Source organism: Babylonia areolata, chromosome 9 (assembly GCF_041734735.1).
Source record: "Babylonia areolata isolate BAREFJ2019XMU chromosome 9, ASM4173473v1, whole genome shotgun sequence".
NCBI lineage: Eukaryota > Metazoa > Mollusca > Gastropoda > Neogastropoda > Buccinidae > Babylonia > Babylonia areolata.
The window spans coordinates 28041817-28061748 of NC_134884.1; the positions used below are offsets into that span (position 1 = coordinate 28041817).

The 19932-nt window shown below is 49.0% G+C and overlaps 1 protein-coding gene across 4 annotated transcripts in view; it reads right to left on the reverse strand.

Moving 5' to 3' along the window:
* LOC143286192 (PH domain leucine-rich repeat-containing protein phosphatase 2-like) overlaps nucleotides 1-19932 on the reverse strand; it is a 121716-nt gene continuing 101784 nt past the window's right edge. For all 4 annotated transcript variants that reach the window (XM_076593826.1, XM_076593827.1, XM_076593824.1 and 1 more), the window contains 9 exons: nucleotides 18835-18930; nucleotides 17572-17730; nucleotides 15141-15338; nucleotides 14138-14300; nucleotides 10487-10617; nucleotides 9741-9875; nucleotides 8169-8363; nucleotides 5349-5664; nucleotides 1-4605 (listed from right to left, as the gene is read on the reverse strand). In XM_076593826.1, the coding sequence (XP_076449941.1) occupies nucleotides 2233-4605; nucleotides 5349-5664; nucleotides 8169-8363; nucleotides 9741-9875; nucleotides 10487-10617; nucleotides 14138-14300; nucleotides 15141-15338; nucleotides 17572-17730; nucleotides 18835-18930 (3766 nt within the window). In that variant the 3' untranslated portion in view covers nucleotides 1-2232. The remainder of the gene's footprint in view (nucleotides 4606-5348; nucleotides 5665-8168; nucleotides 8364-9740; nucleotides 9876-10486; nucleotides 10618-14137; nucleotides 14301-15140; nucleotides 15339-17571; nucleotides 17731-18834; nucleotides 18931-19932) is intronic.

Here is a 19932-nt window from a genome sequence, read left to right on the forward strand (position 1 = left end):
ATTAATAACTATAAACATTGGCAGATTTTGCAACAGAACTTGTACAAGGACAAGGCGTGGTTTTTTCTGGTAAACACATTCGCGCACATTATATACACACCAAAATACCCCTTGCAAGTGCATCCATAAGCGTCTGCCACACCCGCGTCGCGTAAGTTCGAGTCACTGTCACAACTGTCCCTCCCCTCTTCAAAGTAACTAAGCCCTGTCACGTTCGTCCACATGTTCGTCTGGTATAAGAATCATCACCCAAAAACGGAGTATGACTGCCTACAGGGTGGGGTAAAAACGGTCATACACGTAAAAGTGGGAGCCGTAGGCCACGAAGAATGATTGTCACTGTCAAATGCATTTAACATGTGATAGTTTTTTTTTTTTTTTTTGCGTCATTTCAGTCTGGACACGGCTCTGGGTACCCTTCACTGTCAACATCAGATAATTATGTCGATTTATTTTCTGGGTCAACAGAACTCGGCAAACACTTGAAAGAAAAAAAAAAAAGTTAGCAGCAAGGAGAAAAAGAAAAGATCCGAATTTGACCCGTGTGTTTTTTTCCCCCCACTGTTTTCTTATACGATGGACCGGCTATAGAAACATACAGCGACTACTGGACGGGTGGAACCAAGCAGTCTAATGGCCGGCAGAATCTGCCGTTGGGCGGAAACGGGCGTTCTGATAGCTAACTGTAGACCCTCCGAGAAAGAACGCAGAGAAATTTAATGTGACATTGGCCTGCTTCTCATAACACAGTACTGTTAACAATGGCAGGTTTTGGCATCAGAAGTTGTTGAAGGAAAAGACACGATAACTAGTTAATCACACGCGCGCTAATATAATACACACCAGAATGCCCATATATCATTACTCACTCACCACATGATTCAGCCACTCCAAGTCTCCTAATCTTTCATACATTGCTTACTCTTCTTTAGTCGGACGTTAAGATACGAATACGAACAGGCTTGCTTTTCACTCGGGGGAGGGGGGGGGGGGGAATGTATACAGAGACAGACCGATCATCAGCAGTTGAACACATGGGTAAGCAAGATGTCTTGCAGTTATGTACATCATTCTGTATGCCAGAAAGCGTTGGCAGACTCGTTTATGGTGATAGTTATGTAAACTGTACTTTTCCTGTTCAGAAAAGACCGAAGAGTTGACGCAGGGAGATAACTTCAATAATGTTTTTTCAGGCGTTGGAGTGTTGAAAAACACATGAGCATGCGCTTACTAATAAAAAATGTGAGCACACGCAATCAAGATAGGACGTTACACATTGTGTGTGCGCCCGCGCGCGCGCACCCACACACACAATCATGCAGGCAGGTGAAATATAGTTTTGCAACATACCCTCGTACTCATTTTATATGTGCATTTTGTGTATGTTGTGGCTTATCACTGTGAAAACATTAGACCTCTTCTTCCTCCGTACGACCCCCTACATGTAGGTAATAATGCTACCCACATGTAGTTGATGATGGTACTCTCATTTTTTTTTACAGGTAGGTAATGGTGATTCTTCCCCACATCTACAGGTAAACAATGATACCCCCCATCTCCCACAGGTAGATAATGATACCACATCGACCCTCTTCAGTTAGTTATGCTGCTTCTCCCACCACCTTCAGGTGGGTGATGACGATGCCACCTCTTCCTCCTTCAGTTAGGTATGGGTGATGCTACCCCCAAACCCCTTCAGGTAGGTAATGAAGTGGAGTGATGGCCAAGAGGTAACGCGTCCGCATAGGAAGCGAGAAAATCTGAGCGCGCTGATTCGAATCGCGGCTCAGCGCCGATAATTTCTCCCCCTCCACTAGACCTTGAGTGGTGGTCTGGACGCTAGTCATTCGGATGAGACGATAAACCGAGGTCCCGTGTGGCAGCATGCACTTAGCGCACGTAAAAGAACCCCCGCCAACAACAGGGTTGTTCCTGGCAAAATTCTGCAGAAAAATCAACTTCGATAGGGAAAACAAATACAACTGCATGCAGGGAGAAAAAAAAAAAAAAAAAAAGGCTGGCGCTGTAGTGTAGCGACGCACTCTCCCAAGGGAGAGCAGCCCCAATTTCACACAGAGAAATCTGTTGTGACAAAAAGAGAAATACAATACAATTATGCTACCCATGTTGATATCTGACCGCTTCAGGTAGGCAATGGTGATGCTACCCCCATCTCCCACAGCCAGGTTATGATGTGCTACCCCTACAGAAATAATGATGCAACTCCCACCCCTACAGGTAGGTAATGATGATGCTTTTCTGATTGGCAAGCCTGCTAGTGGCCAAGGGGGCGATCAAAGAGGAAGATGATGAGGGAAGTGGCGGAGGAGGAGGAGGAAGAGAGGAGGGAGGCGAGGTAGCGGACACCACAGGTGGCAGTGCCGTCCTGTCTGGAGCCACCACCTGACCGCTAGAGTCTGAACGATACAAGAGGTGATCGTTGCTGTGGTCGTTGCTGGCAAGACTGGGATCGCTGGGTTTAGGGGTCTTCTTCACTGTGGCGTACAGCTCCTCCACTTGATTCTGCTGGTCCCGGGGCCCGCAGAACGGCGGCGGCGGCAGCGGCGGCTGAAGCTCCTTGCGATGGAGATCATCATCGTTGTAGGCTTTCTCCGGCGGCAAGAGGGGGACGTCCTCGGCGCTCAGCAGCCACGAGTCTTCCGTGTCGTCCACCAGTGTGTCGGAATCCGAGTCGAGGAGGTCGTGGTCCTGGTCCGTGGACTCCCCTCCGCTCCACACGTTGGTCTGGCTGCCCGTGGTGTCCGCCAGTTGGTTACGTCTGTGACGGATGTGGCTGTAGAGGTCTTCCACCGTCACCTCCATGTCCCCCACCTCCAGCACGGGACTATCTGGTGACTGGCGGGGGTGGTGGTAGTGGTCAGCCTCGTCGCTCACCTCGTACAAGTCGTATTCGAGGTCGTCGGCGGCTGTGTGGATGTGATCGGGGTTGCCGTCGACGTCGTAGTGGATGTCCTCCAGCGAGTGGACAACGCCGTCTTCCTCCTCCTGCAGGTTGTGTTCGGAGTGCACGAGCACCTCGATGCTGCGGGAGGAGGCCGGGAGGTGTGGCGAGAAGACGTCGCGCATGGAGGCCCCGATGGGGTCGGACTGGATGGACGTCAGGCTGGCGTTGCTGCCGCTCTGCACGCGCGCCATCTGCATCTGGTGGAAGAGGATGGCGTCGCGGTCGATGTGTGAGCTGCGGACGATCTCCTTTTTGAAGTCGTCCAGCGACACCAGCGAGTCCCTTGGAGCCACCGAGGGCACGTTGCGGAGCACGGGCATGGCAGGAGGGGCCGGAGCGGGTAGAGTCTGGGGAGGAGGGGACGAGGGAGGAGGGGGCGGGGGAGGGGGTCGCTGAGGCCTGGGGCGGCAGGGTTTGGGCTTTGTGGAGGAGGAAGGTCGAGGGGGCGGAGGAGGGGGAGGGGCGGAGAGAGTGTGTTTGGCCGGGGCGTGGCCTCCCAGGTTGTGGGAACGCACCACGTCAGGGGCGTCTGGGTGCGAGTGGTGACGGGCCCGGCTCCTGGGGGCTGGAGGGGGTGAGATCCGGCCTAGTGACCTCCCCCTGCCGGTGTCTTTGTCCCTGACCAGTGTGGACCAGTTACTGTCCTCCCCTCCTCCTTCCTCCCCCTCCTCGCCATCCTTGCCGGCCAGTTCCCGGTGGATCTCCCGCTGCTTCACCTCGTGGGCCAGCCTCTCCTGCATGGCGGCCGTCCAGCTGTCCAGCCCATCGCCCCCAGTGCGCCACTTGGTCTCGGCCCGCCAGTTGGGCACCTCGCTGCTGAAGTCGATGACGTTGTTGCGGGCCTCCTCGTCCTCGTTGTCGTCGTCGCCGGCCAGGAAGGCGTGGCGCAGCTCCTTGCTCTTCACCTCCTCCGCCAGCCGCTTGCTCAGCACCGACTCCCAGGTGTGTGGAGTGGGGCCGCCTCCCCCTCCTCCATCCTCTTTTTTGCGGTACAGTTTGGAAGAACCGCTTTTGTTCTCGATCTCTTTGCTGCGGCCGTCCCGGTCCCGGTCCCTCGAGTTCTTCTTTGTCTTCTCCCGCTCCCCGGAAACGTCTGAGGACGTAGACTTGAGGAGGGGGTTGGAGCTGCTGGACACGCTCCTGGAAGAGGAGGAGGAGGAGGACGACGACGACGACGACTTCTTGGCGCGCCCCGAGCGGTCGATGACGACGTTACTTAGCTCCGGGGTGGAGGGCACGCCGTCGCGGAGCTCGAGCAGGTCGGAGCGGCGGCTGAGCACACGGAGCAGCTCGCGCTGGCCCTCGCGCTGCGAGGCGATGGACTCCTGCACACGGAGGCGCTCCTCCTCGGACAGCATGAGGCGCACGACCACCACGGCGATGTTCTCCCGCGACCCCAGCCCCTGGGCCAGGTCCTGGAGGCGCTTGGCGGCCACCACGGGGTCCGTCAGATCCCGGATCTCGCGCACGGCCTCCTCGTGGCTGACCACCTTCCAGAGGCCTTGGTTGGCGATGATGAGGAAGCGGTCCGAGTGGGCCAGGGGCCGGGAGGCGGTGTGGGGCTGCGGGATGAGGTGGGGGAAGAGATAGCTGCAGCCCAGCAGTCTGGTGTTGAAGGTGACGCCGTTGACCCGGCCGTCCTGCAACACAAGGCAGAAGTCACTGCATGAAGACCCTGTGGGGACATTGTCCGGGGCTGGTGGTGAGGGTGTACAAGCACGTTTCAGTTTCAAGGTGTCAGAGCGTGCTTACTGATTCATATACGCTACATCATATCTCCTTCATATATGCTACTCCACATATTCTACATCTCTTTAAAAAGGACAAAAACCCCCCAAAACCCAAGAACCAACAACAAACCCCCCCAACTGAAATCACATCCCATTCATACATGCTACATCATATCTGCTTCATATGTACTATTTCATATATGCTACATCGTAACTGTTTTACAACAAAAACGAGCAGGCCGACCGACGCAAAACATCCAACACACTGCTCAGGCCTTCAGAGCTTACCCCAGGTGTACAAGCTCTAACTAACACACACACACACACACACAAACGCGCGCAAAATCAGTCGCTGGGGAGCAGGTTAGATTCCCCCCATTCCCGTACTCTTGTCCTGTACCACGGATAGCTCTCAAGAGGCCACTAGAGGGTTGCGAAGCTGGGATCATCAATTTTCAGTATAACTAGAAATTAATATTACTGAAATCGGCAATAGGCAAAACGGGGGAATAGGCAAACAGGGACGACACGCACACGGTCCCGTAAATGAAATCATGTTTATAGCCCAGCCGACCACTAAGGCCATATCCGGGGGCTGACACCACGTTAAAGCCCACATCCATGTCAGAACACGGTGTGACAGGAAGCCTCACCTCCGTGATGATGCCGCCAGACTTGATGACGCGGGAGCACTCCTCGGCGTCAGCCATGACGTCAAAGCGGCGCGTGAGGGGCACCACGCGCCCGTGGTGGCAGAGCACCACCTCCGTGTCCCCCACGTTGGCCACCCGCACGCTCCACTCCCCCTTGCCCAGGGAGTCCCGGCTCCCCCGTTTGTCCCCCCTGCTGCCGCCGCTGCGGGTGGGGTGGGGTGGCGGCGGGGGGTCCGGGTGGGAGTGGTGCTGGTTGCGGGAGATGTGGACCACTGCCGCCGCTGCCCCCAGCTTCTGTCCCAGGGCCTTCAGCTGTCTGGTAACGTAATGCAATGCAATGCAATGCAATGCAATGCAATTGAATAACATTCTTCGCAATGCAGTACAGTGCAGAACATCTTTAAGAATCCAATTGGAAATTATGTGTGCATCCAAAGGTTTGTCACTCACTATGCGATCATCAATATTGGTACTTACATAGCGTCTTTCATCTTCTTGATATTTATATAGTGTCAGCTTCGATCAGACACCAAACGCTAATTGCTGTACATGCCTAGGAAGCGAGAGAATCTGAGCGCGCTGGTTCGAATCACGGCTCAGCCGCTGATATTTTCTCCCCCTCCACTAGACATTGAGTGGTGGTCTGGACGCTAGTCATTCGGATGAGACGATAAACCGAGGTCCCGTGTGCAGCATGCACTTAGCGCACGTAAAAGAACCCACGGCAACAAAAGGGTTGTTCCTGGCAAAATTATGTAGAAAAATCCACTTCGATAGGAAAAACAAATAAGACTGCACGCAGGAAAAAAATTCAAAAAAATGGGTGGCGCTGTAGTATAGCGACGCGCTTTCCCTGGGGAGAGCAACCCGAATTTCACACAGAGAAATCTGTTGTGATAAAAAGAAATACAAAACAAGGCATTTGTGAATAACGGGCTGCCAACCTGGATTGAGCCGACTGACGGCTGCATTTTGGCGCACACATATATATATTTGAGTGGATTTTTCTGCATCATTTTGCCTGGGACAGTAGTGCTGTTCTTTAACGAGCGCTAAATTCATGCTGCACACACGGGACCTCGGGTACACCGTCTCATCCGAATGATTTATTGGAAACTCGTGAAGTAAGGAACACTTGTGAAACGCAGATACATCAGCATACTTATAGTTTTTCATGAGTTTAAAGACAAAACATATAACTTTGATGTATATGTGGTCGTTTTTCTTTACGAGGTTTTTTTTTTTTTCTCTCTTCAATCTGGAGGATGGTAAATTTCGTGCAAGGGCTGACTTTCTCAACACAGTCTAGTCTTGTATTTACCTTAATGAGCGTAATGATTAAAAGAGTATGTCATGAAATGTGGTCTTTTGTGTGTGAGCTTTGTTTTTAATGCGGCTGGATTTGTTATTTAGTTGAATAGTCCTAATGTGGCTGGCTCTACTGTGAGGTTGAATGGAACAGTATCAAATATCAATACGTTTATTTGTTGCAGCCAATTCTGTGTATATACGTGTACAAGAGTACACTATTTAGCTTTTGCTTGCTGTGCTCTGTATTTCAGTGTTTATTGCTGCATAGTATCTCGATCGAATAAAATTTATTGAAACCATCTGATATACATAACACGCTCCTCTTGACCTAGTTTCCTGAGTTCGATCCCCGGCGCACCTGATGGGCTAAGGGTGGGTATTTTTCCGATCTCTCGGGTTAACATTATGATTTATGTTTGTTACTTTTTTTATATACTGTGACCCCCCCCCCCCCCCCCCCCAATGCACCTGGTAACATTCTATTCTAAATAGTTTTACAAAACTGGATGACTCTAAATAAGCTACAACTGAACGCGGACAAAACGGAAGCAATGATCATAGGAACTTAACAAAAACAACTGACACAATCAAACTTGGTAGTACATCCATCCCTCTTTCCAGTTCAGTCAGGAACCTCGGCGTTGTCTTTGACAACACAGTCAGTGCAAAAATTTATCAGTCAGACATGTCAATCCTGTTACTGTCAATTGCGGCGCATCAGTTCCGTCCGAAAATACCTGTCCAATGACGCAACATCTAGACTTGTCATTTCTCTCATCCTCTCTCGCCTTGACTACTGTAACTCTCTATTGTCTGGTTTGCCTGCTTCATCCATTCAGTCCCTTCAGCGCATACAAAACTCGATGCCCGACTCGTTCTTAGAAAGAAAAGATCTGAGCACATCACTCCTCTTTTGCAACATCTCCACTGGCTCCTTGTCTTCACACAGAATAAAGTACAAGATCAGCACTCTATGTTACAAATGTAGATTCAAACACTCGACTGTTGGTCGCCGTTTTTTCTCTGTCTCTGGACCTTGCAATTGGAATGAACCTCCTCTTTCTCTTCGTCAGGTGTCCGTACTCAGCTCTTTCAAGTCTGGTCTTAAAACCCACCTCTTCCCAAAATAGCCTCCCTTTCCTTGTTTCCAGTTTTAATCCTTTCACCGCCAATGTCGTATTTCAGCACCAACCAGGCAGAGCTCCGATGTCACTGAAATGCGACCAGATCAGGGGTTGGTTATCTGCAAACTTACCGCTTTTCATTTTCAGACATTGGATAGGCCATCATTTCATTCACATCACAGGGGAATCCAAACTATTCCTAGACTCCATCTTTCCTGTGCTTCTGGCGGCAGGGAGTGTTGCACTCTAAACTGACTGGCGGTGAAAGGGTTAAAGGTATGCATGCGTGTGAATGACTGGGGCGAAAGCGCTTTGATTTGCCTCTGCACAAGATTCAGCACTATATAAATGATAATTATTATTATTAAATCATCATGATCCTGACCTGTGAGCGGTGAGCATGGTGTACTTCATGTAGTCGGCCTGGGTGTGGGGGTGGTCCTGTTCGGCCTGCAGGGTGGTCACCAGGCTGTCTGCTAGGGCCTTGGCCGCCTCGTCGTTCCTGCCGCCGTCCACCACCGCGAACAGGGCGTCCCCCTGGTCACTGAGGGCCGGCTTGTTCACCACCATCACCGACAGTCTGATGGACAGAGTAGAGCACACCACACACACACACACACACATACACACGCACAGAGCAGACCGACACAAAGTTACGTTGCATCAGTATAAACAAATAAAAATAACTCGTGACCTACCAACAGTTCCGTTGCATCAATATAAACAAATAAAAGAAAATAGTATATATCAAATCAATACCTTTGCTTTGTATTTGTTTTTTTTAATGATAAAATTTACTCCTTTTTTTGCGATTGTATCGGTATTATAGTTAAACAAACAAAAGTAACGTATGGCTTTTCATGCCCTGCTCTCATGGTGACCTCAGTTTTGATACCCCTCCACTTCCGTGCTTGGGGTGAGTCCTGTTAATGTCTTCAGTGTAGGCAGATTCATGGGGGGCTGTTGTTTGAGGGACGTGGTGGCGGTCTCCACTCTGGGAGGGACGCTCACTCAGTCTGGCTCGGCGACTAAGCCATTATTTTTGTTAGTTGTGGGCTTAGGAGGTGGTGTCCTAAGTACTTTAAATCAGAACAAGCACCATTGAACACTACCGAAGTGACTCAGCAGCAGTGCAGGGTCTCCTCTGGTGTTTGGCCTTCTGGCGACCTAACATCGATGGTTCCCTGTGGACTGCCGACGCTGGAACTGTGACGGACGAACCCGGGTGTGGTCGTGTATAGGGGAATCTAAATGAGCGGCGTGGGAGTAATGCCACTGAAACGGTGCTCATGAAAAGGCAGCAAAAAGAAAAAAAAAAAGTAACGTGTGGTATATTGTCAGTTTTATCTATGGAATTAATAGCCTCAACCTTTTTATCTATTTCTTTTACATAATAAAATTTAAATTCAGAATTTATACTTTAACCAGCCTGTCTACAATCACCCCCTCTTTCTCCTCTAAACAGCGTCACTGTTCTAACCAAACACAGACGACTAGGAATAATTCGCGACACAATATTATAAGGAACATCACTACGACCATCGCGACACAATATTATAACGAACATCGCTAAAAGCATCGCTGCACAGTATTATGATGAACATCGCAAAGGGCATCGCTATACAGTATTAAACGAACATCGCAAAGAGCATCGCTACACAGTATTATAACGAACATCGCAAAGAGCATCACTACACAGTATTATAACGAACATCGCAAAGAGCATCGCTATACAGTATTATGACGAACATCGCAAAGGGCATCGCTATACAGTATTATAACGAACATCGCTACAAGCATCGTACACAGTATTATAACGAGCATCGCAACGAGCATCGCTATACAGTTTTATAACGAGTATCGCTACACAGTGTAAAAACGAACATGGCTACACATGAAGGGACAAGACCAGTGCACACGGGGGACCAGTGAAGAAAAACACCACATCACCACTGACTTGTTTCGGATGCCCGACGTCTGCGACAATCCGCTCAGCCAGGGCCGTGTGACCAGAGGATCTTCTATCGTGCGCAAGTCTTGCAGGGACCAGTTCTGGCCTCGCATGTCCACCATACACAGCCGTTTGGATTTCCTGTACACACACACACACACACACACACACACACACAATCAGTTATGAACATGCAATAAATCGGAACAGCTCATGCTAACAGTTATAAACTCATCTTTTCAAAACCCATCTGTAAGCAGTCTCTTTCTTCTACACAGAGACACAGGCAGCGTGGATACAGACGGACAGACATGGTCATAAAGCCAGACAGACAGACATGGATACACTGACAAGCAGAGACATGATTACAGGCATGGACAGGCAGGCATGGACACAGACGGATAGACGTGGATGCAGACAGACATGAACACACACAGACATATGAACACAGCCCTGAAGACACATGGACACAGACCGACACGGACACAGCCCTGAAGACACATGGACACAGACCGACACGGACACAGCCCTGAAGACACACGGACACAGACCGACACGGACACAGCCCTGAAGACACACGGACACAGCCCTGAAGACACATGGACACAGACCGACACGGACACAGCCCTGAAGACACACGGACACAGACCAACATAAACACATACAGACATGGACACAGACCTGAAGACACACCGACACAGCCCTGATGGATACAGACACAAGAACACAGACAGAAATGACAAAAGACGTACTTGACCCCCTCCAAGTCGTGGGAGGACACGGCCAGGTTGGGGTTCCCGGAGATGTCCAGCAGGTTGACCTGGGAAGTCATCAGGTTGCTCATGCTCACGTTGCGCAGGTGGTTGGAGCTCACCTCCAGCACCTGGAGATAGCACGGAATGCAATGCAACGTAATGCAGTAACGCAATATATTATACTAATAGCAAAACAGTACTATGCAATGCAGTGCAACACGATATATTAGCTATAGGGCATTTAAAGGTAGTACAGCACCTGGAGATAGCACGGAATACAATGCAATGTAATGCAGTAACGCAATATATTATACTAATAGCAAAACAGTATTATGCAATGCAGTGCAAGACGATATAGTAGCCATAGGGCAATGCAAGGTAGTTCAGCACCTGCAGATAACACGGAATACAATGTAATGCTGTAACGCAGTATATCATACCAATAGCATAACAGTATTATGCAGTGCAGTGCAACACGATACAGTAGATATAGGGCAATGCAAGGTAGTTCAGCACAATGCAGTACAACACAGAACGGTTCAACACAATGTAATGCAGTAGTACATTGCATAATACAATGTAATTACAAGACCAGACTGGATCAAGCAGAGATCTTGATGGCCGAGGAGTTACTTAAGCTGGGCATTTTAACAGTGACTGTACAACTATATATAATTCAACACACTACAGTATGACACACTATATTGCAGTACAATATAATGCAACACAGGGCTGTACAAAACGATACAATGCAATACAGTATGACACAACACAATGAAATTCAGTATATACAATAACAATGCACAGCAGTACATTGCAGTTCAACACAATGTACTGCAATACAGTATGTGCAGTATCATGCAATACAATAGTACAACACATTATAATGCAGTACAGCAGAGTACAACATAGTACAGTATAACGTAATAAGATGCAATACAGTACTGTACAACTCAATACAGCACAATACAATGGAATGAAGTACTGTATAGCACATTATAATGCAATGCAGTACAACACTATACAGTATACTGCAATATAATACAGTACAATATAGTGCAGTACAGTACAGTACAGCACAATACAGTTCTACGCAATACAATGGAATTCAGTACAATACAACACAATACAGTAAAATATACAATGCAATACAAAACTAACACATTCTGATGCAAAATTGATCAGTAAAACACGATGAAGTGCGACAGAATGCAACACAGTACAACACAATGCAACACAATATAATACAAAACATTGCAACACAATGTCAAGCAACACAGTAAAACACAATGCAACACAATATAACACAAAAAATTGCAACACAATGTCATGCAACACAGTACAACACAACTGATGCAACACCATATAACACAAAACATTGCAACACAATGTCATGCAACACAGTACAACACAATGCAACACAATATAACACAAAACATTGCAACACAATGTCATGCAACACAGTACAACACAATGCAACACAATATAACACAAAACATTGCAACACAATGTCATGCAACACAGTACAACACAATGCAACACTATATAACACAAAACATTGCAACACAATGTCATGCAACACAGTACAACACAATGCAACACATAACACAAAACATTGCAACACAATGTCATGCAACACAATGCAACACATTATAACACAAAACATTGCAACACAATGTCATGCAACACAGTACAACACAATGTAACACAAAACATTGCAACACAATGTCATGCAACACAGTACAACACAATATAACACAAAACATTGCGACACAATCTCATGCAACACAGTACAACACAATGCAACACAATATAACACAAAACATTGCGACACAATGTCATGTAACACAGTACAACACAATATAACACAAAACATTGCGACACAATCTCATGCAACACAGTACAACACAATGCAACACAATATAACACAAAACATTGCGACACAATGTCATGTAACACAGTACAACACAATATAACACAAAACATTGCGACACAATGTCATGTAACACAGTACAACACAATGCAACAGAATGCAGCACAACAAGATGTAATGCGATATAGTACAGTACAGTACAGTACAGTACAGTACAGTACAGTACAACACAGTACAGTACAACGCAGTGCAGCATACTGCAATGCAATTCAAATACAACACAAATATGACACAACCAACATGCAATACAGTACAACGCCACAGCACAGCACACCAATTCCACACCACACCACAGCACCACACCACGCTTCAACACCACATCACACCACACCACGCCACGCCACGCCACACCACACCTCAACACCACACCACACCACACCTCACCACACTTCAACACCACACCACGCCACACCACACCATACTTCAACACCACACCACGCCACACCACACCACACCACACTTCAACACCGCATCACACCACACCACACCACACTTCAACACCACACCACACTACACCACACCACACTTCAACACCACACCACACCACATTTCAACACCACACCACACCACACTTTAACACCACACCACGCTACGCCACACCACAACACACTTCAACACCACACCACACCACACCATGCCACACCACACCACACCACACTTCAACACCACACCACACCACACTTCAACACCACACCACACTTCAACACCACACCACACCACGCCACACCACAACACACTTCAACACCACACCACACCACACCATGCCACACCACACCACACCACACTTCAACACCACACCACACCACACTTCAACACCACACCACACTTCAACACCACACCACGCCACACCACACTTCAACACCACACCACACCAAGCACACTATATTTCAACACCACACCACGCCACACCACACCACACCACACCACACTTCAACACCACGCCAACCACACCATACTTCAACATCACACCACACCAACCACACCACACTTCAACACCACGCCAACCACACCACACTTCAACACCACACCACACCAAACCACACTTCAACACCACACCAACCACACCATACTTCAACACCACACCACGCCACACCACACCACACCAGGCCACACCAACCACACCATACTTCAACACCACACCACGCCACAACACACCACACCACACTTCAGCACCACACCACGCCACACCATACTTCAACACCACACCACACCATGCCACGCCACACCACACTTCAGCACCACACCACGCCACACCATACTTCAACACCACACCAAGCCACACCACGCCACACCACACCACACTTCAACACCACACAACGCCACACCACACCACACCACACCACGCCACACCACACTTCAGCACCACACCAAACCACACCACACCACGCCACACCACACGGCGCCACGCCACACCACACCACACCACACTTCAACACCACACCACGCCACACCACACCACACCACACCACGCCACACCACACCACACTTCAACACCACACCACACTTCAACACCACACCACACCGCGCCACGCCACACCATACCACACCACACTTCAACACCACACCACGCCACACCACACCACACCACGCCACACCACACCACACTTCAGCACCACACCACGCCACACCACACCACACCACACCACACCACACCACACTTCAACACCACACCACACTTCAGCACCACACCACGCCACACCACACCAAGCATTTACCTTGAGTGCCGAGGAGTTCTTGAAGCTGGGCAGCTCCTGCAGGAGGTTGCAGTTGGCCCTGAGCACCTGCAGCAAGGGGTGCCTGCCCAGACAGGCCGGCAGGTAGGTCAGCATGTTGCCAGACACGTTCAGCTCCAGCAGCTGCTCCAGCTTCTCCAGGTCCCTGAGGCACGTGCACACACACACACACACACACACACACACACACACACACACACACACACACACACACACACACACACACACACAATCTAGCATTGCTTAATGTGGAAAGACATAAACTTGAAGAGCTCCTCCCCCTCACTCACACACACACACACACACACACACACACACACAGAGTGACAGTGACACAGACAAAGAATGAACGAACGAACATCATTTCCCTTATAGTAGGAGTGGAAAAAGCTAAAAATATCAAGCTTCTTTTACATCCAGCCCCTCGGGCAAAGAAGAAAGAAAGAAAATTTAAAGAAAAGAAAGAAACACACACACACACACACACACACACAAAACACACCCCACCTATCCACACACATACACATCACACGTCTGACACCACCCAAAGTATTAAAAACAAACAAACAGACGTTCAAACGTTCAAAGTAAAAAGAAAACACCTCACACCCCCGCAAAGACAACACACACACACACACACACACACACACACACACACACACACACAGACACACTGACCTCTCCTCGATGATGGAGGTGTTGTTGGCGACACACACACACACACACACACACACACACACCAACACACACACACGTGCGCGCGCACACACACACACACCACACACACACCAACACACACCAACACACACAGGCACACTCACACTAACACACACACACACACCAACATCCCATCCATCCATCCACCCACCCACCCACATCCACACCCAACCGATCCATCCACCCATCCCTTCCCCCCACCCCACCCCCCCACCCACACCCACATCCACCCACCCACCCAACCACCCACGCCCACCCACCCACAGACCTCTCCTCAATGACGGAGATCTTGTTGGCGGCCAGGTGCAGGACCCTCAGCCTGGGGAAGCAGCACACCTTGGCCACGGCAGCATTGCCCAGGTTGTTGAAGGACAGGTACAGCTCCTGCAGCCGGTTGAACGAGTCGTTGGGGTTGGGGGCCGGCAGGTCGCACAGCTTGTTGCGGGTCAGGTTCAGGCACCGCAGTCTGTACGGAAAGCATGATGGTTCGTTAGTAGTTGGCATCCTTCAGTCTCGGAAGACTATGGAGTTGCGCTCTAGGTGTTTATTCTGGTACAGAAAGGCTGCAGCCCAGGCAGACAGACCAGCGTCAGACTTCATCTGTGCCCTCTGCCACAGGGACTGTCATTCCCGCGTCGGACTGGCCAGCCACACCCGACGCTGTACCAGAATAAAGGTTCGTTAGTATATAAGATAATATCTGCACCTGTGGGACTGTGAGCGTCGGTAGGCGAGAGAGTGGGGAAGGGACTGCACAACTCACTAAAAAAAAGTCACCTGTGCTGGTCAGGCACAACTTCTGGAGATGTTTTCCCTTGCAACACCTGTGGGAAGTGCTGCACATCCAGAATCGGCCTCTTCTCCCATATGAGGACACACACCGACAGATAAGCCTGCCTGCCTACTCATCCGTCGGACCGACGGGAGACTCCATCAAGGTAATAATAATAATAATAATAATAATAATGGTATTTATATAGCGCTGAATCTTGTGCAGAGACAAATCATAGCGCTTTCGCACCAAGATGCATGTTCTTCGATTTTGTATCTGTATCTGAGCTGTGTTTTAAATGCATTGAGTTAATACAATACAACATGATTATCTGGGCAAAGTGGAACAGTTACCTTCCAATTATGAAAACTGTTACCTAATTTTTTCCTGCCTGCAGTTTCTGTTGTTGACACTTTCCTATCGAAGCGGATTTTTTTTTTTTTTTTACAGAACTTTACCAGGGACAACCCTTTTGTTGCCGTGGGTTCCTTTACGTGCGCTAAGTGCATGCTGTACACGGGACCTTGGTTTATCGCCTCATCCGAATGACTAGCGTCCAGACCACCACTCAAGGTCTAGTGGAGGGGGAGAAAATACTGGCGACTCTGTCGGGATTCGAAACAGTACACTCAGATTCTCTCGCCTCCCAGGCGGACACGTTACCTCCAGGCCATCACTCCACATGATATGATATGGATACTTATAATACAGTAGCCCAACACAGCTCATATCGCAGATTGACAAAGGTTTACAGGTGGGCCAAGAGCTGAGTGAGAGCTGTATAATCAATGGTTTCTATATTGCAGTGATAAATCTTTTACAGCTTAATCTTTTGTGAAGGACTATGACTCTCAAAGTAGAAGGCAAAATTACACTGGCTCTTAGTGCTGCAGCTTTGGGGGGAAGGGGGTGGGGGGGGGGGGTGGGGGTGGGGGGGTGGGGTGGCTAGTTGGCCTTTGGGAGCCACCCCTAACGCTAACCGTCCTGAAACCTTCTTGACCGAGAGAGTGGGGAATGTAACTTGGGCAAAACACTCTCCACTATACTCAAATTCTAGCCCAGATAGTCGGGACAGCAGTTGCCTCCTCTGCTGTCCTATGTTCTTGTTTCCAAAACCAAGACAGCTTACATAGATGACGGGATATTTAACGCGAGCATTCCATATTTTCTGCTTGCGTGTACACACTGTGGGGGTGGGGTGGGGTGGGAGGCTTCAGGCACAAGTTGGTCTGCACAACTGCTGGCCTCAGAGATCGGAAAAATCTCTGGCCTTAATCCACCAGGCCCCGTGATCGGGATTGGAACTGAAGACCCTCAGATTGACAGTAAAACGCTTTAACCACTCGGCTGTCGCGTTCACCTTCTGGCGTGAAACTAAAACGAAGACGAAGGAAATTTAAAACGAGTCTTCTGTCTGTTATTTGCGTGATTGACTTGTGCAATGTATCATCTGTTGGCTGACAAAATGGTTCGATTTATTAGCTTACTTAGTTGTCTCTAACACGAGTACACACACACACACACACACACACACACACACAGGCACACACACACACACACGCACACAGAGGCACACACAAACACAAACGCATACACACACACACACACAAACGCACGCACACACACACACACATACACACACACACAGACAGACACAGACACACTCTCTCACACACTCTCTCTCTCTCAAACACACACACACACACACATACACACACGTGCACACTTCGTTTTTCTTTCACACTCTTTCTCTTCTCACAAACACACGCATGCGCGCTCGCGCACCCCCCCCCCCCCTACACACACACCCACACACCCACCACAACCCCCCACCCCCAAACACCCACCACCCCACCACCACCACTCCAACCACCCATACAAAACATCCCCCCACCCCAAAACACAAACACCCCGTGCCACCCCCGACCTGCTGGCCTGCACGAAGAGCTGCGGTGAGAGGGAGCGGATCTCGTTGTGGTCCAGGGCCAGCTCCTCCAGCACACAGTGGGCCACCTCAGCGGGCAGCGCCGTCAGCCGGTTGTGGCTGGCCTTCAGAACGCGCAGCTTCCTCGCCTCCGTGAACAGTCTGCAGAGGGGGCAGCAGTCAGGGTGGGAGGAGGGGAGGGATGGTAAAATTTAGGTGTCAATTAAAAAAAAAGAAAAGTTTAAAAAAATATTTCATTTATTTCTCTATTTCTGATGAACCCTAAGTCGTACTGGGGCAATGTCCACATCCCCCCCCCAACACCCCCCCCCCCCCAAACCCCCTCAAGATAGAATGAGTAGTGATTACAATACAGCGACGTGGACAGTCACTCCGTCAGTCACACGACAGGAGTGCAGGGGAACGAACTGTGGATAGTAATTGTCTCATACTGCTAGGAGAGGCAATGGAGGATGGTTGGATTATTTTTACGACATTGTTTGACAAACAACATGTCTAACTCGTGTGGAACGAACGAAAACGAGAGAACTACACACACACACACACACACACGCATACACACACACACGCACGCATGCAGGCACACACACACACACACACACACACACACATCAAACGCATCTTTTGATTTGTTGGTTGGCTAGAGAAATTCAATGTTTCCTAATCTGAGCAAAAGCGTCTTGAACCACCGACCAATTTCACAAATCCAGCAAACACGTCTGAAACAACCGACCGATCTGGCAAAGAAAAACATGCTAAATCATATAGAATATATAAAAAAAAAGAAAAACGCAATTAACCAACCAATTAACCAACCGACCTTGTACGAATATCACACACACATGCACACACACACACACACACACACACACACACACACACACATCCACCACCCCAAACATCCCATAATTATGCACACTCCTGATTTGGGTTGCATAAGCGATTTTTGCAGCAAGCATCACGTCTGCTCCACATCGAAATCCCCCCCACCCCCAACCCCCCAACGTCAACACTTTTTACATATTATACTTTGGACTAAGCAAACTCAGCTAACAACATTCCTCATCCTACGTCCATGGAATCAGCAAAGAGTTAGGAACGCTCTGAACTCCTAAGCAATCTTAACGCCTGCAACCAAAAAAAAAAAAAAAGAAAAAAAGAAAAAAAGATCGCTCATGCTACTCGACCACCAAGCCCAGGAGGTCCCCTCAAAGTCTGGTGACCCCCCCAACCCACCCAACTCACTTGTCCGACAGCTGTTTGAGGCAGTTGTAGCTGACGTCCAGACGGACCATGAAGAAACAGTCCCCCACCCAGCCCGGCAGACTGGTCAGCCGGTTACTGTGGACAGAGAGAGAGAGAGGGGGGGAGGGAGGGAGGGGGGGGAGGGAGGGAGGCCGGGGGGTTGAGGGGATGGATGGGTGGAGTGGGGCAGGGTTGTTTATCTTGTCACCATAGAACCCGCTCACCCACACTCCGATTAATTCTACTTTCTGTTAAATAAATACAATAATGAGAGAGAGAGAGAGAGAGAGAGAGAGAGAGAGAGAGAGAGAGAAACAGACAGACAGACAGATAGAGTAAGAGACAGAGAGAGACATAGAGAGAGACAGAGAGAGAGAGAGAGACAGACGGACAGAGAGAGAGCGAGCGAGAAAGAAAGACAGACAGACAGACAGACACACACACACACACACACACACACAGAGAGAGAGAGAGAGAGAGAGAGAGAGAGAGAGAGAGAGAGAGAGAGAAAGACAAAACTCAAAACATGGGTACTTAAAAAAAAAATGTTTGTCTACTGTTAAGTAAAAGAAAGTTTGTCTAATGCTTAGGGGGAAAAAAGACTAGCTAAATTGTAGCCGCTTGTTTGTAAGAGTGGGCTTCTTGTTACTTTGTTTATTAAAAAAAATTCTTTTGTTTTTACTGCATAGTGCGTGCAAAAGATGCGTGTATGTATTGTTTCAATGCCTCACGGGGGCTCATGAAATAAACTTCTTGCCCTTGTTTTGCTTGGACAGGGGGAGAAAACACATGGTAAATCTCTGTGTGTGTGTGTGTGTGTGTGTGTGTGTGTGTGTGTGTGTGTGTGTGTGTGTGTGTGTGTGTGTGTGTGTGTGTGTGTGTGTGTGTGTGTGTGTGTGTGTGTTGAGCTTTATTGTGTTTCTTACAGATACACGCAACATTTACATATTTGCATATGCGCTTTGTTGCTGTTCTTGTTGCTCCTCTTCTTCTTGTACATATACAAATAGCATACACACTCAGGCCACTTTTCCCATACCTATCTCATGATAGCACCATCATACCCCCCCCCCCCCGCCCCCCGACACCCTTCCCTTC